Source organism: Filicampus tigris, chromosome 8 (assembly GCF_054856515.1).
Source record: "Filicampus tigris isolate MCC_2025a chromosome 8, RoL_Ftig_1.0, whole genome shotgun sequence".
NCBI classification, from domain to species: Eukaryota; Metazoa; Chordata; class Actinopteri; order Syngnathiformes; family Syngnathidae; genus Filicampus; species Filicampus tigris.
The window spans coordinates 26655969-26681601 of record NC_141224.1 but is presented as its reverse complement, the minus strand read 5'-3'; the positions used below and the strand labels follow the sequence as shown (position 1 = coordinate 26681601).

The 25633-nt window shown below is 42.5% G+C and overlaps 1 protein-coding gene across 11 annotated transcripts in view; it reads right to left on the bottom strand.

The window, feature by feature from the left end:
* The window catches only part of LOC147144176 (CUB and sushi domain-containing protein 3-like), a 708031-nt gene that overhangs the window by 308299 nt on the left and 374099 nt on the right, over positions 1-25633 (bottom strand). For 10 of the 11 annotated variants that reach the window (XR_015087713.1, XR_015087712.1, XR_015087709.1 and 7 more), the window contains exons 39-43: positions 9837-9955; positions 6149-6218; positions 3729-3845; positions 3002-3211; positions 1709-1897 (exon numbers count right to left, since the gene is read on the bottom strand). Coding sequence is in view for 6 of the 11 variants with exons in the window: in XM_086037008.1 (XP_085893134.1) it covers positions 1709-1897; positions 3002-3211; positions 3729-3845; positions 6149-6218; positions 9837-9955 (705 nt within the window). In the remaining 5 variants the exon portion in view is untranslated. The remainder of the gene's footprint in view (positions 1-1708; positions 1898-3001; positions 3212-3728; positions 3846-6148; positions 6219-9836; positions 9956-25633) is intronic. The other variant, XM_086037002.1, reaches the window with a different exon arrangement.

Below are 25633 nucleotides of genomic sequence, written 5' to 3'. Positions count from 1 at the left end.
AATAGCAAGGACTCCAGAACATCCGCTGCAGCTTGCGACACCGTCACGTGTCTATTCTGATGCATTTTATTGGTTAATAGAGCGATAATTAAATAATAAAAATAAAATGACGTGTACACTCTCTCGGCTTTAAAGGTAGAAAGATGCAACAACGCTACCGGCTTGAGTGGTAGAAATGCGGTTATTTGCTCCCGTCCTTAATGGGTTAATGGCCTCTATGTAAAGGGCAGAGGTGGTTAGTGTAGCCAAAAATTAAAAATTGAATTATAATATAATAAATTAAAAGTAAAAGTACTGTTACTTCAGAATAGTAATACTCAAGTAGAAGTAAAAAGTAGTCATCCAAATAATTACTTGAGTGAAAGTAAAAAAGTACTTGGTGAAAAAACTACTCAACTACTGAGTAACTGTCGCAACGTCTCATTTTTTTTTTCAAACCCATTCAATCAGACGAAAATACACAATAATCATCTGCAGGCAAATGAAAGTCCATCCAATCAATAAAATGAATAACATAAATCAATAACATTTAATTAAATAATAGCTTAAAATAATCTTAAAGTAAATTCAAGTACTTTAACAAAGAATAACATAATGGTAATAGTATAAATTTCAGTCCCTGTACATTTTTTTTAACAGGCTCCCCAGGCAGAACAAGGTAGCCCATGTACTTGTATAAACTGTGTGTGTGTGTGCGTGTGTGTGTATGTGACAAAACATGCTAAACAAAAATGTTTCCTAAATAATCACTCAGCGATGTCACTATTAAGCTTTAACAATAGTTGGCTCTCAAGGTTCTTGCAGTGAGGCTGTGATCGTTAAGCAGTGAACAGGAGTCCAGCATGACAGAAAAGTCTCTCACAGGCTGCAGATGCAGACATTTTCGACCCGTTCCGTTTAATCCGAAAACAACTCTTTCCCGCAGCTGAAGTTGAATATGATCACGTGACCAGACTGCCATACGTCTACGTTTGATTGGTGAAACAATCACATGGTAGAGCCTGGCGCAATGTCTGACAAATAAATGCACCTTTCTCAGAGAGTGAGAGTGAGAGCGAGAGAGAGAGAGAGAGAGAGAGAGAGAGAGAGAGACACGTACGCAGAGTGGATTTAAGTAAGGGGTTCAATGTAGCCTAATGATGCGGAGTAGGAGTACCATTTTTTCTTCACTAATCTACTCAAGTAAAAGTAAAAAGTATAGTGATTTAAAACTACTCGTAGAAGTACAACATTTCCCAAAACTTACTTAAGTAAATGTAACGGAGGAAATGTAACTCGTTACTACCCACCTCTGGTAAGGGGCTAATGTGGCACAGTACAGAGCAAGGGGGAAATTGTTTCCCCACACCCTCCTTAAAACACCAAACTATGTTGTAAACCTGAAAAATACTTATGTATTTCGTGGGATCACTGAAGAAGATTAGGGGAAGTCATCACATTTCAACCCTGAGCAACATACTGTAAGAGGATTTACTTCGAAGTTTACTAGGTAAAGGCTTGATTTGCCTCCAATAAAGACTTGCAAATGGTTCATATATCATTTTAATCGTCTGTATCAGTTTATAGTGTAATAAACATGTGCTAAGTATTTGGTAAAAGTGTTTGAGATGTAGTGTGCACAAGAAACATTCAAGACTACAAGCAATCTGTGGTTGCAATTGGTAATGATGACAAAAAGAAGTGTTTATAGAAGATGCTTGTCAATCACCTTCACAGCGAGGTATGGGGTGATTCCAGTTTCTGCTGACTCCATGCAGACAAGTGAGTGAAGGCTCCCCAAGCAACGTATAACCCAGGAGGCACTCAAAAGTAATGGTCATCCCCACGCTGAAGTCTTGGCCGATCACTACACCATTACGGAATGGGCGTGGATCCGGGCACCTTTGGAGCTCATATGCTGTGAAAGAGTTTGTCAAATTAAAGTTTTTGTAGTCACAGGCAGAAAAGAGGACTGAAAAACAATCCACCACTATCTTGTAACATTGTCAAAATCTATTGTCAAGGATCAGAACTAACTGACTGCACAATGACAGATATAATGGGCAATTTAGTTGAAATCAAATTTTAATTTGGTATTATCAGGGATTTTATGACTATTTATTCGGGCACATAGTGGCAGCCAACATAATTTCAGACATAGACTGAAAGGATAGGCTGCATACAATTTTTTGTTGACTTATTTTTATTTTCAAAATTTTACTCATGCAATAGACACATTGAAGACAAGCATGTGAAACATTTTGTAACTATACATTTTATTGTTACTGAATGTGATTAAGAATGCAAACAAACGGCTGATATGTGTAGTGCAGACAGCTCCTCTAGCTCCATGCTTTCCCTTGCACTCGCCATTTTTCTTCAACATTTGTTTTTCTTCTCAGAACAACAAATGTGGCGGTCGCTTGGTCTTAGGCGTTGACTTTTTTCTTTTTTCCCCCCATCAGACGTATTTGCCGTGTGACTGTGTTCACCGAACCGTGAAGCCCGTATCGAGACGCAACAGGACGAATACAAAAACTGTTACACCCCTAATATCCACAGAGCTCAGAATATGTCTGTCTGCACGGCAATAAAATTCACCAAAATCGCGTTGTGGCTAAGTTGTGGCGCCACAACTTAGACCTGCGCCACAACTTAGACCTGCTTCCAGTGGTTCTAATGTTTAGTCTACTTTCAGCCACCAAATTGTCCTGTGCGGAGGGGTTGTGTGAAAGAAAATGCTCTTGGCCTGCTGGAAAGCCCAGCATGCCGTACCGCGATCTGCCAAATTCCCAAATCCACTAAACTAGGTTTGCATCGACATGAAAATGAAGATGTGCCAGTTTGTATGCCTGTCCGCGCAAAAATAGAGTGTTAATACAAGGCATTTTAATATATTTATTACAATTTTCATTTAGGTGTCTCAGTCAACTGCTCAATTTAGCCCTATATGCTTTTTTAACATTGCACTTTATATTTCCAAGAATTAAATAATCTTTCCCATTTACTTTCTTGACCTTACCTTGATAGACAATGTTGAAGCCAGGCTTGTTTTGGGAGTAATCACTGTGGAAGAAGAGCGTAGTCTCATGGGTGGTGCTGAACAGAGAGTTGGGTACCAGTGAGCCACTGAACCGATCAATCACAGTTCCAATCTCCAAGCTCCCGCTGCGCACTTCAAGATAGTCATGAACTGGCTCTGTGGAGAAGTTCAAAAACTGCAGATGGATCCCTGAAAAATCACAAAGTAAGAGTTAATGGGGGAAATAAACTTAGAAAATAGAATCCAAGTCACAAATTGACACTGTGAGGCAATATCAACAAAAATCAATGTGACTGGTAACATTTTACATCTTTCTAGGGGTTTTACAAATGTCTTATCAATGAAAAGTATTTATAAGAAGTACTGACTAAATAGTGTAACCCTATTGGATCCTCAAACTGCTGCCACTCCTAAATTAAGAAAGAGGGCTGAGGTTATACACAGAGTGGTCAACTTCATCTTACTTAATCTGAGGTAAATAGCCCAATAAGATGTTCTCAATGTCAGCTTTTGAAAAGTAACCTTTAAGGACAAACAGTGCGTCCGATAGCAACAGTTCCGTGTTAGTTTAAAAAAAAAAGATTTGATAACTTTTAAAAGCATACAGAAAGAACACACTATTAAGAGAGGTGACAAAATAAGGAAGAGTGATAATAGAGACAAGAGAATAGAAGCAGAAGGGAGCTGCATGGTCCATGTAACATACCAAAGCCAATAGGAAGCCGAACTCTCCAGCTACAGTCCAGGCTGCTCTGATAATTCCCTGGAAAACCTGGGCTGAGGATGACACCGCTGAAATCGGACATGGAGCCACCACATTGAGCTGAAAGGAGACCGACCGAGGAGAGATAATATGTCACTTCTCTGCAGGATGGTTCCGTGTTGCAGAGAACCCATGTAGACTATGCCCCAACGACTCAAAAACAACATCGCCTGTTTGGTGGTGGATTGGCATAACAATGAAACAAGGGTCCATCTACATGACAGCACTAAAGATTGCTAAGCACCGTTTGCGTTATCCACCCCATGTATCCATGTCTTGCATTTGTTTTGTCAAGTCTTCACTCACCACCCTCACAGCACAGCTTTACGTAAACACCTAGGTGAGGAGTAATTGCCGCCCCAGGAGGAATCAATGTGAACTTGAAAGTACATAAATCATCCCTCTTTTCTTTCCCAATCCCAGAACAGTCTCGTTTACTGTATGTGGTAAATGGCTAGAAACCTAAGGGGCTATTATGCCAGCTCATTCGGGACTATCAACCAAAAGCAGGAACATACTATTGTGACATTTGACTAAAAGATGGTGGTGGTGGTGGACATGAGAAGCAGACAAGATATACTTAGCAAATCATGACATGCACTTTGAAGAGGCATACAGCCACTCTCGTGTGAGTTTATCAGCAACAATGTGTAGAGTTGGGTGTTGGGTGGATGAGATGAGAAGGAGTACTCACACAAGTCCATAAAGGGTCCTTCTGTCAACTAATGCTAAGACTTACAGTGTGTCTTTAGTGAACTGTGAACACCGCGGGGACAGAACATTTACAGTGTATGTGAATGCAGTGTATTTTCCTGTGTGTTCATGTGTGTTTGTGAACATTTATAATCTGAGGGGATTATAACGAAAAGACGTTGAAAGTGAGTGAAGTATTTGGTTATTAAGATGTAGATTCTTTCAATGTGGCAGCCAACATCTGAGAAAGTATGCAGGCAGAATATTGATCATCATCAAGGGTATCAGAAATCTAACAATACATTGAGATGGTGCAACAGCCTTATTGATTTTCAACTGACGGGAAAGTAGAGAATTCATAACCTCAACCTGTAGGCCCACATAGCCAATATGTTAATAATAATAATAAAATTACATTCAATTTGGAGCGCCTTTCAAGACCCTCAATGACACTGTACATCAATAAACAGCAGTTAATCCATAATTACACAGGGTAAGTAAGAAAATGTGATTAAAAATAATAATAAAATAAGAAGAAGAATGAAAAAGACACAGTGTTGTCACAGTGAGTAAGCCAATTTAAAGAGTTGAGTTTTAAATTTGGATTTGAAGGTGGTAAGTGAGAGTGAGTTCCGAAGGTCAGATGGCAGAGAGTCCCAAAAATGGGGAGCAGAGCGTCTGAAGGCCCATCTCCCCATGGTGCTGGGACGGACAGGTGGAACAGTCAATTGGATAGAGAAGGAGGATCTGAGGGCGCGGACTGGAGTGGTGATGTTAAGGAGGTCAGATATTGTAGGTAAGGAGGGGCAAAGTTATGAATGGCTTTGAAAGTAAGAAGGAACATCTTAAATTGTATATGGAATTTGAGAGGGAGCCAGTGAAGTTGCTGGAGAACATAGTTGATGTGATGGGAGAAGGGCGTTCTTGTGATGACATGTGCACTTGAGTTCTGTACAAGTTGAATTTTATGGAGGGACTTGTGGGGGAGGCCGAAGAGGAGAGAGTTACAATAGCCGAGATGGGAGGTCACAGGGCTCTGGACAACGATAGAAGCAGTTGAGGGGGAAAGGGAGGGTGGAGTCGACTGATGTTGTGCAGGGGACACTAGGAAGTGGCCAACGGAAATGGGAAAACTGCCAACATTGGGTAATATTGATTTTGTGACAAAAACAAGAACTTCCGTTTTGTTGAGCTTCATGAAGTTATAAGTGAACCAGGCATTGACTTCCGAGAAACAGAAGGTGAGGGAGTTCAATGCTGGGTTTGCAGGAGAAATAGAGCTGGGTGTCATCCGTGAAGCAATGAAAAAAGATATAACATTCTCAGAAAACTGTGCCAAGGGTGAGGAGGTACATAATGAATAATATGGGACCCATGACAGAACCTTGGGAAACACGTAATGTGACTGGGTGGGATTTGTCTGAAAAGGATTTTAGCTGGATGAACTGTAATCGGAGGGGATTATAACGGCAAGACAGTGAAAGTGAGTGAAGTTATGAATCTGTTGGCTAACATAAATGCATTGTGATGTTATTATTTTCCCTAACATGATTATAAGGCGTATTTGAAGTTGTACTTTTATTGTGGTGGACAACTATAAAGTATGGACAAGAAATAGTAAACATGGTTTTTGATGCTGTCTTGAATATCACATGAGTGAAATACATTACCTAAGCATAATGGTACAGGGTAATTCCACCTTCTGACAGGACCAGGCATGCACGTAATATATGCATTACCCTGTTTGGGAAAACACAAAAATTCAATATATAATTTCCAAACACCAAGAAATTAAGACTTAAAATGCACTTTTTCTGGTTTCCAGGTTAAACATATTATTGTGTATTTAAAGTATCCTAAGTAGTGCTGTCAAAAGATTAGTCACAATTAATCACATTTTTCAACTACATTTTTTACGAAGCTTTGAACTGTTATTTACTTGAGTAAAATCTAGGAATTAATGTGGAAACAAGTAAATTTCAATTCAAAGACTGTTCTAATAGCTTTCTTTGATCCTTGAATACAATAATTTTCCTGTAAAATACAACAGTTGAACACCAAAGATGTACAACAAATATGGTATTTGAATTTGGCTGTGCAAAGTGTGTAAATTATTTTGGATTTCTCCAATAAACCGTCAAGTGACCTTTTAAGTAAAACTACGTAAAAGTCTGTATTTGCGATTAATCACGATTAATCTTTAGACAGCGCTAATCCAAAGTAAACACAAATTAAGATATCATGTCTTATTAGTAACACAATCTACATCTACTGGAAAAATTCTCAAACATGTCTGGCATTTCATTCAAAGCCAGAGTCGATGAAAACTCAAAAAGGTTTTAATCTAGTTTTCGTAAATTTAGTCGACAAAAATTCAAAAAGGTTTTCGTTCGTTTTAATTAAAAATAGGCATACAAGGTTTCGTACATAAATTCCGTACATAAAGGCATACATTCTTTAACTGATTCGTAAAAGAATGTAAGCACTTTGGGGGCTAACCGCATTGAGAAGGCTAAAAAGACATTAGATATTGGTGAAATAAAAAAACCTGTGGATTTGCGTTTGTTATTGTACACACACACACACACACACCCACACACCCACACACACCCACACACCCACACACACCCACACACTTACACACACACACCCCAACACACACACAAACCCACGCACACACATTAATGCGGACCAACCGGTCTGTGGTAGAAAAATGGTTGGGGACCACTGCCTTAATCTACTTTTAATATTTGACTTTACACACAACAAGCGAATGAATTGACGTTAGCCTTGACGTTAGCTCAACCAAACTAACTTATGCCTTAACTCAGTCCTTTTGCGCCACGAGTTACGTGGAAAACTTTAAACACATTTAAATTGATCACAGGCCAATTGTGGAATACAGAGTGCAAGTAAATGTATACAGTATATGTTAACAGGACGAGTTGGGACAAAATATCAGCGTGGTGAGCCCTCAAATGTCGCTTGAGATTTGTTGTTCTTTCCACCTAGTTTGTGGCCACTTTAACCGTTGCCGCTGTCTACAATGCATCGTGTTGTTCTTTCTGCTGGGTTGTACAGAAAGTATGACCATATCTTTCCTTCGTTTGCGACCACCAAGCCCATTTTCTGTCACTTTCACCATGGTCCGTCAAAGGAAAGCGTGTCAGTGTGCGTGAGCCGAGACGAATGACCACAGACCTGTTAGTGTGTTGTTGTGCTGGTGTGTGCGACGCGTGCCCACGCGGCAGTGGGCGTGCCCGAACGAGGATAGGTTGCACCAGCATTGCATTTTTTTGAAAGACAGATAATGTGTACAATAGGAAGGGATGTCATAAATTTTGAAACGTCTGACGCACCACACGCTAACAATTTCATCCTATCTCGTCTCGTCACTGAAAATTCATAGACGTCACGTCATGTTTCGGCCACGTTTAGCTCGTCATCGTCTCATTATCGTCATTTAAAAAAGGAGCGTTAACGAAATATTTTCGTCATTGTCATCATTGACGAAAACAGCACTGTTCCCAAGATAGAAATTGTATCCTCAGTGGTTTGGAACTGGTTTGGGTTTGTGGCAACAGATGTGCAACAAGTGACTTGACACTGCAAAGTTTATCTAACGAAAACCATCAAATGGGCTTTTTACTAAGTTAAGAGCTTTCAAATTTGGGGATTTAGTAAATTATAAAATAGCACTGACAATAGACAATCAGCTGCCTAGTCATAGAAATTATATAGAAAATAATATATATAATATATATTTTCTATTTTTCTAAAAGAGAAGACATTGTAGCATATAAACTTGATGATCGCATGGCCACTAAGTAATCTATTTGAACTTTTTCGATCCGGATTCAGGGCCGATCATGCAACTGAATTGGCCCTTGCAAAAATGATCTTTGACTGGCTATGAACTCCAACACCTCATCAGTACTATTATTACTCGATAGTGCTGCCTTTGACACTGTCAGTCATAACATACTATTAGAAGTCCTCGAAATGTGTGTTCGTATTTTAGGCTCATGTAGGATCAGCACTTTCTTGGTTTAGAGCTTATCTCTTTGAGGGGACACACCATGTAATTTATGGAAATGCTACCTTAGAGTATTGTCACCTGTGGAATCCCACAGGAATCAGTACTTGACCCCCTATTGTTAAGCATCAACATGCTTCCACTTGATAATATTATATAACATTAGTATTCACGAGGGGTGTAACGGTATACGTGGGTGTATTAATACATTTCGGTATGGCATGTTCGGTTCAGTCCACTTTGCATACCGTTTCTGATCATTTTTTGTTATTAGCGCGAGCTTACGCACGTGTGCTATTGACTGTTGCATGCAGGAGAGGAGGGTGGCGGTACAAAAGAGCCAGTATGCCAGAATCCGTGATAAATCATATATGCATTGATAAATGGCTTATTATGGCATACGCAAACAAGCCAGAGCTCAAAGGTCCCTCGTACACTGTGGTCTCCTGTTTGGGAACATGCTGGCTTTCCTTTTAAAATCGTCGATGGGGAAAGGTACGCTGATAAGTCTGAAACTTATGTGCCGACATTGCTACATGAGATTGGCGGCTATGTTGCAGGTAGCACATCTAAAATGCACGGCATCATGCAACTGTGAATGTTTCTTAGATGAGTAAGCAAGCAGTCTGTTTAGCCAAAAACGTCAAACTTAAATAGCGATATTTAGCATATTGTAGCGTCTTCCAGGAACACGCCGTCAGACGTAGTTTAATTATCACGTGTTTTTTAACCCTGCTCGCGCTCTTCTTCATTCTCTGCTGCTCCTCTCGCTTGCCGTATGTGAGTTGTTGTTGCTTAGGGGACAGATTTGAGTGAGGGACCAAGCTGGCATAACAAGCAGGCAGGCTTACAAAGCGCAGTGAGTCACTATTTCTGTTCAAATATCGTCCTGCAAGGGGTGCGAGTGAGTTTTAAAACTAGAGGCGGACCGGCCGATAGACGGTTATTATTCTCATTACCCTGGAAAAAAAGTTGAATGATGTACAACGGAAGGGTACCCATGCTGCAGACGGATGAGGAATAACGGACGCTCAATTTTTTGTAAAATGCCTAGCTCTGTTAACACCTATCTTCCTATTTTGCCATCTTAGTGATACCGTACGTTCCTTCCTTAAACCTTCACTCAGAACACGCTGGTTCTTTGGTTGATCCCGAGAGCCAAAAATAAGTCAGCAGGTTCTAGAGCATTCTCTATTCGGGCTCCAGTGCTCTGTGATGCCCTACTCACAGAAAAAAATTTCACTCTAGGCAGGTGGATATGATTCGCTTAGCATTGTAAGCTGCATTGAATTGCTTTACTCACACAGAATATATTCACCGACCTGTAGCAAGAAGCCTTCATCGCACTGGAAGGAAATCATGTCGCCTACAGTGTAGCGGTCTCCCACTTTGTGGCCGTTAGTGGGGGGCTGCGGTTCAGGGCAAGAATCCAAACCTATTGCTTAGGAAAGGGTCACAACACACATGTGTAGACAACAATCATTCTTCTGCATGATGCAAGAGCCAACACCTGCTTATCACACTTGCAAAAGATTAGATTTAGTAATCTAACATCTGTGGAGACATTCAATTAAAACTTTCAATATATAATTATGCAGTGCCTCACCTAAATATTATTTTAATTACATAATCATTGAGTGTAATTGTTGCTCTCATCATAATGTTGAAAAAAGTTAATCAACTAGTGGATCTAATTGCAACAATCTTCCAACTGTTGGGTGAAGCTATCAGAGTGAAATTACAAAACAATCCCCGAAAGGATTATTTGGCACCAGTATTGAGCTACAATGGAACAAAGTGATGTAGAATTACTTGGCAGGAGAAGCCCACTTCTCGTAAATGGATTCAAGCTGATCCCTGGTTCACACAAATGCTTCATACATTTCAATTTACATTTAAGCAAAAATAGTGGTATATTTGATTAAGGAATGAAAATATATGGATATATAGAGTGATAAAGCACTTCGGTAGCATATACAATATATTCCCAAAAACAGAACTTTCACACATTGTACACATTAGTGATCCTGAGAGCCAAAAAGAAGTCTACAGGTTCTACTGCGTTTTCTATTTGGGCCCCAGTGTTTTTGAATGCCTTACCCGCGGATATTAGAGGCGCTACCTCAGTAGAAATGTTCAAAACACGACTAAAGACTTACAGTATTTGTACACTTCTGCATTTAGTTGAACTATTTGTTTTGGCCTCTTTACTGCCACTTCCATTCTTTTCTCTGCCCCCTTTTCCCAGGCTTGGGAATTAGGTGATGGCGACCGAATTGGATGTTGCTGTTTTGATCCCACAGCAACTGACCACTACAAGATCTGAGGTTGACCACATCCTCGCAGGCGCTGCTGTGGAGATGTCTACATTGATCAACTGGGCAGGGACACACTTCACCGTAGGTCATCTTCCTGCAGCACTTCATTTGATTAACTTTCACATTATTTTACCTAACACCGTATAGTATCATAATATGTGTTAAATGTTGCCCACTCTGCAACATTGCAGCCTGATCATCCTTGGAAGGGGGTTCCCCCATCTGAGGTCCCTTCTCAAGGTTTCTCATGTTTCCCAGATGGGTTTTTTGATTTTTTTCCTTGCTCTCCTGGGATTTAAGATCGGGGGATGTCATTTAAATGTTGTCACCTATGGGCATGTGAAGCCCTTTGAGACTTTCCTGTGATTAAAGGCTATATAAATACATTTGACTTGACTTGACATAGAGTTTATAAAAGGACCATATGCGCCAATAAAACTACAGCACCTGTGCAAGCTATTAAAAATACAATATAAACCAACAAAAGCATAACACCTCTTTGTCAACTCTTCCCAAGAGTTGTCAGCTCTAAACAAGTACTAGAGGTGAGTTGATTAATGTAAACATGGCAACTGCAGTGACTGATTAACGGTGTGTTCACTCATAGAAGTAGCCCTAAAAAACACACACAACTCTTGAAAGCTAGAGAGATTAGATGAGCGAACTGCATGAGGTAAACCTGCATTTGCATCTAATGATATGTAATATTTTGGCACAATTGGCCAGCAAAGAATAAAAAACTTTATAAAGGTTGCAATAGACTGGTGCCAGCAGAACCGCCTCCTGATCAATGCGGGGAAATCCAAAGAAATGGTGGTGGATTTCGGTAGGCGCCAGCACTCTTCACCTGCACCAGTGAATATCCGGGGAACAGATGTTGAGAGAGTCTCAACTTACAAGTACCTGGGTGTTCATCTGAACAATAAACTGGACTGGTGCGACAACACAGACACCCTCTAAAGGAAGAGTCAGAGCAGACTCTTCCTACTCAGGAGACTGAGGTCTTTTGGGGTTCAGGGGACACTCCTCAGGAACTTTTATGATTCGGTGGTTGCATCAGTCATCTTCCAGGGAGTGGTCACCTGGGCAGGCGGCGTCTTGGCCCGGGACAAGAAGCGGCTAGACAAACTGGTCAGGAGGGCCGGCTCTGTCCTGGGCTGCTCCCTGGACTCTGTGGACTCGGTGGGGGACAGGAGGATGTTGGCCAAGCTGTCATCAATGCTGGGCAACCCGGACCACCCCCTCCAGGGCACCCTAACAGCACTCCACAGCACCTTCAGTGACAGACTGTTACACCCTTGCTGTGCAAAGGAGAGATTCCGCCGTTCCTTCTTGCCTGCTGCTGTCAGACTCTTTAACAAGAACATTGTGTAGTCACTACAAACTGGCGGACATTAGTGCAATAGTGCAGTCCTGCACCTGAGCTCATATCGTGCAATACCCAATATTCCCTACTACTGTAATACCGTGCAATACTCAACATTCCCCACTACTGTTAGCCTAGTTTTATTTTTATCCAATGTTGTTCCTTACATTTCACTACAGCACTGCAGCACTGTCACTTACTTAGAGTATTTTTCCTCTGTACTATGTACAGGCTAAAATGAGTGTTCCTCATACTTTTTTATGTAGATGTATGTTGGTGTGTATATACATGTGTATATACACATGTTACTGCTTATATTTACATAGGTTTGATCCCGAATGTTTGCCGTCAATGTTATACATTAATGGCTACTACATTATGCCGCCGTCCCTGTGTGACCTATATCTTTGCTGCTGTAACAATGAAAATGTCCCCACTGCGGGATCAATAAAGGCATTCTTATCTTATCTTATCTTAAAATACACTTTGGGGGAGGGATATGAGAAAACATTTCAAGCACTAGTACGGGGGGCCAAACAGTCAGAGGCTAAGAGCCACATCATTCATATGGGCACACATGAACTGTCCCCATCCCATCCTCTCATTCCCTAGCTCTGTTTTGCATGTTTTGACGAACTCCCTAACGTTGTATGATTTTTTTTTATTTTAGCCTGTGCAATGTTCCAAGCAATTTGATATGAGTGATTCATACATTTTGGGAACTGTGCCTACCTTTCTGCCTGATCTTCCAAACAACGCAACTGAAACATTCCTCGAACACAGCTTTATACAAGAATGAACTAACAATACTGTTGCGAGAAGTGAAGCCATATTACATTGCCACTATGCCCGCCTAACTTGAATACATCGGTTTCCCTGCGGCGTTTTCTGTCTTTACAGCAAACATGCTACTGCGTATGGAATACGGCCAAAACAGCAGTAAATCACTCGCCAGCCTCTCTCCTATTGGAAATGCTTTCTGACATTACGACGGCACCATTCTAAAAAAGAAAATGTTTCAATTTGCCATCACGACAGATGTACGAGCCACGCAGCACAGCCCTGCAAGGCTCCAGTCTGTGGTCACTGACCCTCACCACGTACACAATGAATGAGGATGACAAAGGTGCGCTGCAAAGTTCAGAGTTAAAAGGGCTTTATGAGCCGCATGAAACCAGGCAAAGAGCCGGATGCAAGCATATGCCAGGCCTGCATAACACGTTCTACCTCAAATGACATGGATTTACTGCTCAAAATCCCATTCGTTCTCTGCAACAATGCAATATTATAGAATAATTTATAGATAATCAGGGCATAGTCACAAAATGTATAACTAATAAAATAAAAGCAAACACAATTTCATTCTTATCCAAGGCTAACTAACAACCGAACATGCAGTGAGGCCTGCAAAAAGCAGATAAAGCGAGGTTTCACTTTCCAGAGCCAGAGTGTGTATGCAATAGACCACAACACAAATACATATTTGCATTTTGCTTAGGATAAGAGTGGATGACCACTACAAAAGGCAATACTACAGATGGTGTATTGTTTTACACTACAAAAGGCAATACTACAGATGGTGGATTGTTTTACATTTTGGAATGGAGCATTTTCATCCAGTTTACACACTATTACAGATTGTATTACCTGGAAAGAGACCCATCTTTACAATTTGTCAGTTTTTGTACTAAAGATATCAGTCAGTAAAAGTCTTGTCACAATGAATCAAATACTCAACGCAACACAACAATTTAATCAGTAAACCTTGGGTCTGGTTTATTTTTGGTACACAGGTTTAATCTTTCCTGATGATACATTCTGTGACTGTTCCCTCTGCTAACAAATAGACTGCAGTTGCAAGTTTCAGCTGCTGTGAATTACAATTTTGATTCAATTTTGGTCAGAATCACCATAACACCTTGAACTGTGCACATGCTTGTCTTCACTCACATCTGTGCAGCTGTGCTACATAAATATGAATGCTTTGAGAATAATTTGAGAAGATTGACTCTTGAAGCAATGGACAGGACATGTTTTTCAAGAGGTATTTGCAGGACACGATATTGTATATGGAAGCAGATACATCATCATCCCCCCATCCACCCGTTGGTTTTGGCAGGTGGGGTATGACAAAAGTTACCATTTGATTTTTTTGCTCCACAGACATGTTATCTCACAATATACCACGTGTGTTCAATTCCAAAAACTGTTTTAAAATCACTAATTGTGTCTCCTATAGTGATAAAATGAGTAATTAAATGATCCACATCTTAAATTAATATTAGAGTAACCCTACCCCAAATATTATTTTATTTACAGTATTTATTTTTATATTTAAAATGATTAACAATAGTGACATTTGTGGTGTTAGGGGTCAAAACTGACCCGTATAGATTTATGGTAGGATAAAGACAAAAAGTCATTCCTGCTCCTAAAAACAACTTCATTTTAATCAGAATTGCATGTGACATGGGTCCTCCTCATCAGATGTGTGGTCTAGTTCAGGGTCATACTGAACCTCATCCTCCTCCACATCCTCCTCAGCTTCGCTTTCCTCTATGTCTTCAGGATCACTGACTGTCATGCCGAAAAATATGATCCAGCCCCTCATAAACTGTAAACCTCTTGCTCATATAGACTGCAACTCCAACAGAACGCAATTGATAATATCTCTACCAAAACCTGCTTATACATCCATCCATTATCCAATCCACTTATCCTCACAGGGGTCGCGGCAGTGCTGGAGCCTATCCCAGCTGTCAATGGGCAGTAGGGGGGGACACCCCAAATTGGTTGCCAGCTAATCGCAGGGCACACAGAGACAAACGAACACACATTCACACTCACAATCACACCTAGGGGCAATTTAGAGTGTCCAATCTACCATGCATGTTTTTTAGAATGTGGGAGGAAACCGGAGTACCCAGAGAAAACCCACGCAGGCACGGGGAGAACATGCAAACTCCACACAGGAAGGCCGGGGCAGGATTCAAATCCACGCCCTCTGCACTGTGAGGCGGAAGTGCTAACCAGTCGTCCTGCTGATATATGCCAATGTTTATTTTTATTCAAAATGTATCAATATGCTGCAAGAAAGTCTGAGTTCACGTGGGGTGAAGAAGGCCTTTGTGTATGTGTGAGTGCACGTGTATCAATAATTTACGAGAATGTGTGTGCGAGTGTTTGTGTGTGTTTGTGTGCGTGCGTGTGTGTCTCTGTCTGTCTGTGTGTCTGTTTGTTGTGGAGCATGTTGAGCCATATTTGATCCACACAGCAAGGGCAACCCACAGCTTTTAAACAGGCAGACATATTTTTGATCCATAACTTCCATCACAAATGTCCTATATAAATATATATATATATATATATATATATATATATATATATATATATATATATATATATACATTGAATACACAATTTCAAAATAAAAGGCAAAAATTAATATTTTCTTTTTTTCCCTATATTTTTCTGATTCAAACCGTTCCAACTTTACACAGTCCATCTTAAAATGGTCGCATTTTTTCTAAGTTTCAAAATGAAAGAAAAACATTTGGATTTTTTTCCACAATAATCTCTACATTTTTTGACAAATTGAAAATTGTTCCAACTTTAAACTGCTCAGTTTATCCCTACCACAATTTTTTTCATTTTTCATTTCAAATAATTTTAAATAATTGCACATCATTTCATATCTGTCAATATCATATAATTTTACTTTTCCATATTTTTCATTCAGCAGAATACCGATTGGCAGCATGGGCTTTTCATTTAGTGAGTATGAAGATGGTTCGTTAATGTATGATCCTATCAGAATCACAAAACCTGCTGCTTGTGGAAAGGACTACCAGTACCCTTGTACAATAAAGCCAAACTGCTGTGTGTTCTGGCCTGAATGTAAAGATGAGGTCTTAGCAAGCAGTAAAACCATTAAAATTTAATGAGCAATTGCACCAAAATATGCATACCGTCTCATGTCATGCATAAATTTATCTTTTTGCCAAGCCTAGAATACAATTGTGTTTTTATATTCTCACCACTACTAGTAGTAATAATTAGGGATATCACAGGATGGTAAATATTTCAGAATTTCAGCTTCAAAATTGTTTCAATAATGCAGTGTAATTTGGCGGTATCAAACGCCACTAGTGCAATTTATTCTGTGGCCAGCCTTCTGAGAAGTGAAACACTGCCCTCTGCTGTCAACTTGAAAAATGGCTGTAGATGCTTTACATTTTATCCCAGTTCTCTTTTTGTCAGGTCACTGCGGCTGCATTGGAGCGCAAACATACATGGTGGAGTAACAATTGGCCCATTGCGGCTGAAGCCAGAGGGCAGCCAACTTACTGTATCCACCGTAACTGACAAATTATGTTCAGTTTGCCTTGAAAACTCTGGTATCAGTACGTGTTATACGTTAGGATCCCTGAATGAAGTATGAGAACCTAACAAAGAATGTTTGCATCGACTATTCAGAGTATGTTATCTCAGTATTACAGAGGTCAGGCTTACATTTTGCAGCAAATTTGTCACTGATGGGCTTTGCTTTCATTGCATTGGTCATTGTTCTGACAACATGATGCAGTCGAATCTTTAAGTAGCACTCAAAGATATACCTTTATGCAGTCATACTGATGAAAGTGCACATAGCACTTCTCTCACACTTAATGGTACAACTGTATGCACCAGACTGGCATTTTTTGAAGGGAGAAAGCAAATAATGTGAAAATGCTGCGGATGAATCATCAGAGTTGGGCATCACCTACTTCCCATCTGCATATTTAATTGACCCACGTGGTCCAAGTCAGCCAAACAACGTCAACAATGGACTTAACCTGTACGTCGTCACACGCAGGTGCCGCACTCCTGACAGACGGCTGAGTAAGGAAAAAATACATACATTTAAAAAATAATAATAAATAAATAAATAAATACATTTTAACAAAATTAGAAATAAAACAGTGTTGTGTACCTTGCACCACAGATGCAATGACATGCGCCCCATATTGTTTTTATTTCACCAATCACCACGCTGTGCGTGTGTGTGTGTGTCTGTTGTTTTTGTTTGACATTTTTTATTTGTTTGGCGGCGCTTGTGACGTGAAGATTACGGTCTTTACGCCAATTGGCTGTCGCCAATGAGGGATGGACTGGGACCACGTGGTCGATTAAATTCAGGATGGAATGCAGTGGTGGTTAGGTGATGCCCAAGTCTGTGAATCATTGTGTTCAAGTGCACTAAGCAAGTGGCAACACAAGATGGCAACCGGTGGATTCACTTCTCACTATTATTAGTAAGTGGCCTTGTTAGACCATTGATATATGTCTGTGCATAGGAGGGAGAAGCTGGGAAGAATTAAGAAAGAAAAATTGAGATCCATCCTCAGCCCATCAACTTATCACAGCAGCTCAGTAAATTTGGTGTTGTCATCAAACCTACTCACTCTTTTGTAAACAACAAATAACCTGCTGAGTATCTGAGTAAGGTAGTGATTTAATGTTTTTCAAACGTGTGTTCGAACTTCTTTAAAAATAGAATGCCATAGACCAAAATGAATAAAATAAATAAATAAATGAGTGCAACAGCGTGAGAAGTTAACAAGAGAGGCAAATGTCACATCCCTATATTTGGCATTATTCTGGATATGTGTTTGTCATTTTTTATTATACCCTCAATGAGTCGCTACCTTACCGTGGTGGAGGGGTTTGCGTGTCCCAATGATCCTAAGAGTTAAGTTGTCTGGGGCAGGTGCCCTATGAGCTGGGCGAGAGCAAAAGACAGGGACTTTGGCAGTCCTATCCCTGGCTCCAGAAACCAGCTCTTGGGACATGGAATGTCACCTCTCTGGCAGGGAAGGAGCCCGACCTGGTGCGCGAGGCTGACTGCTTCCGACTAGATTTTGTCAGGTTCACCTCCACACAGCTAGTACCAGTTTTCTTGAGAGGGGTGGGACACCCTTCCACTCTCAAGTTGCCCAAGAGGCGCCAAAGGTGTGGGCATACTCATTGCCCCCCATCTTGGCGCCCGTACATTGGGGTTTACCCCGGTGGATGAGAGGGCAGCCTCCCTCCGCCGTAGGGTGGGGAAACAGATCCTGACTGTTGCTTGTGCCTATGCACCAAACAGCAGTTCAGAGTACCCACCCTTTTTGGAGTCATTGGAGGGTGTGCTGGAGGGCGCTCCACCTGGGGACTCCATCGTTCTGCTGGGGGACATCAATGCTCACGTGGGCAATGACAGTGAGACCTGAAAGGGAGAGATTGGGAGGAATTCCCCCAATCTGAAACCGAGTGGTGTTCTGTTAATGGACTTCTGTGCTCATGACGTATTGTCCATAACGAACCCTATGGTTGACAGACCTCTACAATATCGCTAGGACATGAGGGACAGTGCCTATGGATCGTCAGATTGGGGTGGTCGTCCCTCTGTTTTAAGTGTGTGTTCCAATTACAGAGGACCCACACTCCTCAGCCTCCCTGGTAAGGTCAATTCAGGGGTGATGAAGGGGGGTCCGTCGGGAGGTCGAATCTTGGATTCAGGAGTAGCAATGTGGTTTTCGTCCCGGCTGTGGAGCAGTGGACCAGCTCTCCACCCTCAGCAGAGTCCTTGAGGGTGCACAGGAGTTCACCCAACTAGTCTACATGTGCTCTGTGGCCTTGGAGAAGGTGTTCGACCATGTCCCTCGGGGAGTTCTGTGGGGGCGCTTCGGGAGTATGGGCTACTAAGCCCTCTAATACGGACTGTTCAGTCCCTGTATCACCGATGTCAGAGTTTGGTCTGGCAGTAAGTCGGATTTGTTTCTAGTGAGGGTTGGACGCCACTAAGGCTGTCCTTTGTCACTGATTCTGTTCATAACATTTATGGACAGAATATCTATGCACAGCCGAGGCGTTGAGGAGGTCCGGTTTGGTGACCTCAGTATTGCATCTCTGCTTTTTGCAGATTATGTGGTACTTTTGTCTTCTTCAAGCAGTGATCTCCAAATCTCATGGAGCGATTTGCAGCCGAGAATCTGAGACCAGGGGTCTTGGGGTCTTGTTCACGGATGAGGGCAGGATGGGACAGGGGATTGACATGCGGATTGATACAGCATCTATTGTGATGCGGACTCTCTATCGGTCTGTCGTGGTGAAGAAGGACCTGAGCTGAAAGGCGAAGCTCTCAATTTACCGGTCGATCTACATTCCAACCCTCACCAATGGTCACAAGCTTTGGGTCATGACCAAAAAAAGGGGGTCCCGGTTACAAGCGGACAGAATGGGTTTCCTCTGCAGGGTGTCTGGGCTCTCCCTCAGAGATAGGGTGAGAAGCTCAGTCAGCTGGGAGGGACTGAGAGTCGAGGTGCTGCTCCTCAACGTTCAGAGGAGCCAGATGAGGTGGCTTGGGCATCTGATTAGGCTGCCTCTTGGACGCCTCCCTGGTGAGGTGTTTCAAGCATGTTCCACCGGCAGGAGGTCCCGGGGACGATTCAAGACACGCGGGAGAGTCTATGTCTCTCGGCTGGCCATGGAACGCCTCGGGAACCCTGAGCTGGTTCAGTCCTCTCCTCTGCAGGGCTATGAATGTGGCACAGGGCATCGAGCTTGACGTTTTTGGAGACTTTACGACAGGTCAAGGTGAAGTTGTATCTAGTAAACAGCAGAGCCCAATGTGAGAGTTAAATTTTTATGCAGTGCTGATGTAGGCAAGATTTTTATGGTCTGTGTACACAGTGAAATGTTCTTTGGTGTCTTCTAGCCAGTGTCTCTGTTCCTGCAGGGAGAGAACGATGGCCAGTAATTCTCTGTTTCCTAGGTCGTAGTTGGCTTCGGTAGGACTGAGTCGACGAGAGAACACGGCTTGAAGAGGTGGAGTTTTTGGTAGATCGGGAAATGCTGGAAAAAAACGGTCCCCACTCCTGAATTCGAAGCGTCCACTTTCCAGAAATTTCAGGATTGGGGTGATTGGGGTGGGTTAGTAAAAGCTTTTTTAAGGTCTCTGAATGCAATTTCAGCATTTGGACTACATTTGAAATGAGTCTTAATTGAGGTAAGACGAGTTAGAGGCGAAGCTCTTCGACTATAGCTGTTTATAAATCTACGGTAGAAATTGGCGAACCCGAGGAAACGCTGCAACTGTTTCCTGGTGGTGGGTGTAGGCCAATCCACCACTGCTTGAATTTTGGAAGGATCGGTTCTGATCCCTTTTCGATTATAAATCTCAGATATTGAACCGATTCCACATGAAATTCGCACATTTCTACTTTAACGAATAGTTTATTTTCTAATAAGCATCACAGGATGACAAGGACATGTTTTTAGTGTTCCTCCAAGATGCGCGAGAAAATCAAAACATCATCTAAATGTACCAAGCAAAAAACATTTAACAGATCCCTCAGTACATCATTAATCAAGTTCTGGAATACAGCTGAAATGGTCAGACCAAATGGCAGAACCAGATATTCAAAGTGCCCTAAGGGCATCTTGAAGGCTGTCTTCCACTTGTCCCCTTCACGAATCCTTACCAAATGGAAAGCGCTACGAAATACTAATTTAGTAAACTGGCTGATTGTAGTGGTGCAAAAGCGGAATCTAACAGCGTAAGTGGATATTTGTTTTTGATTGTGACATCGTTAAGACCTTTACAGTCCATGCACGGGCGTAACCGTTTATCTTTATTTTCAACGAAAAAGCCCCTCTGGGAGATTTGGAAGGCCAAATTAGCCCCGCCGCAATGGATTTAGAAATATATTCTTTGAGAGCATCCTGTTCAGGTTGAGATACCTTATATAGTTGGGATCTTATCTAAATAAATACTCTCAGCTGGAGATTTGTTTAAGGGTAGACTCCCTCCCGTGGCTTATCGTAAACAGTGAGTGTGCCAGAACGGACTCCAACTTTCGTAACCTTTACTAAGGTGGTCTCACGCGATGACCGGATTATGTGTTTTTAGCCATGTCAAACCTAGAACTATCGGGGCCGCACTAGTTGGCATGAGAAAAAAACTTCTCTGTTCCACGTGATTTATCAAAAGTTTTAAAACCAAAAGATTGGTAGCCTGTTTAACTTCCGCCAGGAGGCGCCCACCGAAATCATACATACGCTTGATTTATTCTAAATCCTCGACCAGACAACCTATGTAGGTTCGTAATTTGTAAAGCGTTAGTTTGACGCTCCAATCTCACTTCCTTGTGTCCACAACTTCGTCATTTTTTTTTTTCCAACTAGTTTATAACAAAAAGTCTCCTATTCGAATAAACATAAATAATTGCTTATTCAAATAATGATTTAACTTAAATCGAATTTAGGCTCCTACAACCTAAATTCTCCACTACACTGGAATCCACAAAGCAGTCGTCAGCCCGAGTCGCCGACAGCACGGATATGGAGACTTTGGGTTCGGCCGAATATTTCACCCTCAATCTTGAGTCCCTGGCGACTATGAAACTCATTGTCAGTTGTCCCTTGACCTGCCGGGGTTTGGAAGTACTCACCAGAATCCTGGTTAACAATGCAGGGGGTGGTGTGCGACTTACAGTCACCCAATTGGGTGAATGGGCATGGCGGGCGGAAGGTCTCGTCGGGTATGTGAATTCGGTGACCCCGTAGGCCACAATAGAAGCAGGCCCCCAATTGGAATAAAAGCCATTTTTCCTCCTCCCAGTTGCATTGGCTCCTCCCGAACAATGACAGGCAATAGGACCAGGCGCCGCTCTGGCTTGATGCGGGGCTGCTCCGCTCCCCGTTCCGGACGTCTCTCCCTCATGCGGTTGTCCAGTAGGATGGCTAAACTAATGAGTTCCTCCAATGCCGCTGTGTCGTAATGCGCAATCATTGAAGCCAGTTTTCGCTGCCAGGATACGAAAGGTAATGGAATAGTCAGCGACTGACTGACTACTTCGGATTCAGTCCAATAGTTGTCCTCCGGCCTCCTTTCCACGGATCGGATGATGAAACACCCAATGAAACTCTGCAAGAAAATCCGTGAAAGAGGACCAGAGTTCCGGTCGTGCGTTGCTCATGGCTATGGCACAAGAACTAGGCTGGCCAGTCTACAGACTCATCATACAGGTGGTGCTGTTATGAGCATAAGCACATGGTTGTTGATCAAAAATTCGACTACAGTGATGTATGAATTGACCACACAAGCCCGGTTCCCCACCATAACGGGATGGGTGGGGTAGGGAAGGCTCGCAAACTTGAACCGCGGGCGGATACACCACAGTGAAAAACTGAGAATCAGAGGGTGGCGCAATTTGGGGGCTAAACTGCTCTACACGGGATCCTAAATCCTCAAAACAATGGGATAGCAGTCGCACGGAGTTAAGCCAGCACTGTCTGCTTCTGTCCCACCAGTTGTCCTTGAATAGCCAGAGCTTTCATAACCTTATCAGAGTCTGCAGAATACATTATTCTGACAGGATTCTGGAGTACTCCAGAAAAAAATCGGATTCTTTAAACACAGATTCAAATAAAAATTGACATAAACTATATGTATACAAAAATGCAATACCGACAAAGTACAACTTAGAATGCTGGTTTTAATAAACCAGGACAAACGAGAGAAAAAAAAAAGGGCTTGCAAAAGGGAAAGATTATAAACGGAAATTGCTTGTTTCCAAAGAACAAGGAAATCCAAAACGATGTCATACAAACCGAGGATATCACTAGAGATAAAAAAACAAAATAAAAAAAATAAAAACTACTCACATGAACAAAGGCAAAAACGAGGCGTAAACATGGAACGTCTAGAAGATTCAAACACTTGGTGGCGAATAATCCAACGTGGTGTTGTCAGCCTGGGCTAACTACCTTTAACAGTCTAGTGATTGAGATTCGGGACAGGTGTGCTGCTGAAGGCCACGCCCACTACTCCTGCTGGAGTGGACGGCAATAACAAAACAAAACCATGACAGGTAGTGTGTTGGCTCTGATGGTGGGAGAAGATGCCGGTCCGACCTGACAGACCCAAACATTTTGTGAGGGTTTGCTGGGAACGTCTGGCAGAATCCCCTGTCAGAAAGAGTTTCAACTCCCCCCGGCAGCACTTCGTCCACGTCCCGTGGGAGGTGGCGAAGAATGAGTCCAAGTGGGCCATGTTCTGTGCTTGCATTGTTGAAGCGGCCGACAGAAGCTGTGGCCGTAAGGTGGTCGGTGCCTGTCGTGGCGGCAACCACCGAACCTGTTAATGGACACCAGCTGTGAGGGATGCTGTCAAATTGAAGAAGGAGTCCAATGGGTATTTTAGTCTGTAGGACTCCGGTCGCAGCTGATGGGTACTGGCTGACCAAGCGGAATGCAACCTTGGTGGTCACTGAGGCAAAAACCCGGACGTAGGAGTAGTTTGATGAGGCCATGGAGAATAACATCCGGACAGCTTACAAGAAATTCTGGTCCACCATCCACGTCTCAAGAGGTTGAAGCAGTGCACTGTCAACTCTGTATATAGTGGGGATAGAGTGCTGCTGACCACAACACGAGACGTTGTGAATTGGTGGAAAAAATACTTCGAAGACGTCTTCAAATCTACCAAAATGCCTTCCAATGATGAAGCAGAGCCTTGGGTCTCTGAGGCGGGGTTTCCTACCTCTGGGGTTGAGGTCACCGAGGTGGTTAAAAAGCTCCTCGGTGGCAAGGCCCCAAGGGTGGATGAGATCTGCCGAGAGTTCCTAAAGGCTCTGGATGTTGTGTGGTGTCCTGGTTGACATATCTCTGCAACATTGCACGGGCATCGGGGAAAGTGCCTCTGTATGGCAGCCCGGGGTGGTGGTTTCCCTTTTTATAAAAGATGCCTAGAGTTGTGCTGCAACTATAGGTGGATGACACTCCACAGACTCCCTGGTAAGTTCTATTCAGGGGTGACGGAGAGGAGGGTCCGTCAGGAAGTTGAATCTCAGATTCTGGAGGACCAGTGTGTTTTTCGTCCTGGCTGTGGAACAGCGGACCCGCTCTATACTCTTGGCAGGGTACTCGAGGGTGCATGGGAGTTCGCTCAACCATTCTAGACGATTACTTGGACAGAAAAAATGATCTTCCGACTATGCTTAGTCTGTCCATGTTTTAAAGTTTCCCGTCTCTTGTTCATCGCCTACAAAATGGGCGTCCGTCGTAGGCGGATAGACAGATAGGTCACATAGGCCTAGTTCTGTATGTATGTATGTATGTACGTGCTGTGTATCCTGAGCTAAATATTAGCGGGATATTTGCATTTGTGTGTTCACTCACTATTTCAGTTCAAGTTTAACTTGTTTGCTCAATTGTCGTTTGACGTAATGAGCCAATTCTGACATTGGATCCAGATCTGCACCAGTTTTAAGTCAGCTGCTAGGCGAGGCGGCCCAGAGGGATGGCCGACACCACAAAGGGGAACCGCTGCCAGAGCAGGGTCCCAAAGGGGGCTGCAGCTGGGGAGATCCACGAGAAGGACCCGGCGCACTTCCACAGGCTGAACGCGCTGAAGCCACAGGCACCCAGCAGGGAATGGGCGCCGGCTATAACCGGGAAGAGGAGTAGCCAGCAGGGACGGACTCAAGCCAGGGGTTTTTGGGTTCTTTTTCGTTTGTACTTCTTCTGGATGCCAAACTAGACATCACATGATTCCGGGAGAACTGGAATATTAGTCTTGGTTCCACTCACTACTTGGTTATCAATGCCCAACCTTAACCTAAACGCACAACGTTTGCAGATGACACCACAGTCATCTGCATCACTAAGTCTGCATATCGACATAAAGTGGAGCAGCAGGTGCTCTGGTACGGGCTGTCATGAATTTCAGCCTTTCTGCTTCCCCATCCCTATTACCTGCTATCTTTTGAGGTGGCTGCAAATTTTATCGCGATTTCAAAGAGCACTCCTGCCGGCATTTTACCTTCACCCTGTGATTTTATTGTTGACAATTTTCTTTCAAATTTATTTTTATTGATTTTCAAAACCACAATGACAAAAATCATAAGGAAGCACATATGCATTGGTCCGTTGTTGCTCTCAACAAAATCTTAAACAAAACAAACCCTCAAATCGAGAGGGACAAGACCAAAACATGTGGACTGAGGTAGCAGGTTCTCCCCGACATCTGTCACAGGTCGGGTCCACATTCGGATAAATACGTGCCAGTTTAGTTTTGGAAAAGTGGACTCGGTGAACCACTTTAAATTGGATAAGTGTATGGTGAGCGCACATTGACGATGAATGCACCTGATCTAAAATGGAATCCCAAACATCGTCTGTGAACGCAAATTGTAAATCCTGCTCCCAGGCAGCTTTAATGACAGCCGGAGATGGATAATGCAGTTTTCAAATTAAATTATAAATTTTAGACAACACACCTTTGTTAGTAGGATCGATGGATAAAAAAGCATCAAGGGGATTATTTGGAGGTTTACGAGGAAAATGTGATGTCATACTTTGCACATAATGCCTGACCTGCAGATACCTAAAAAATGTGATGCCGCACTTC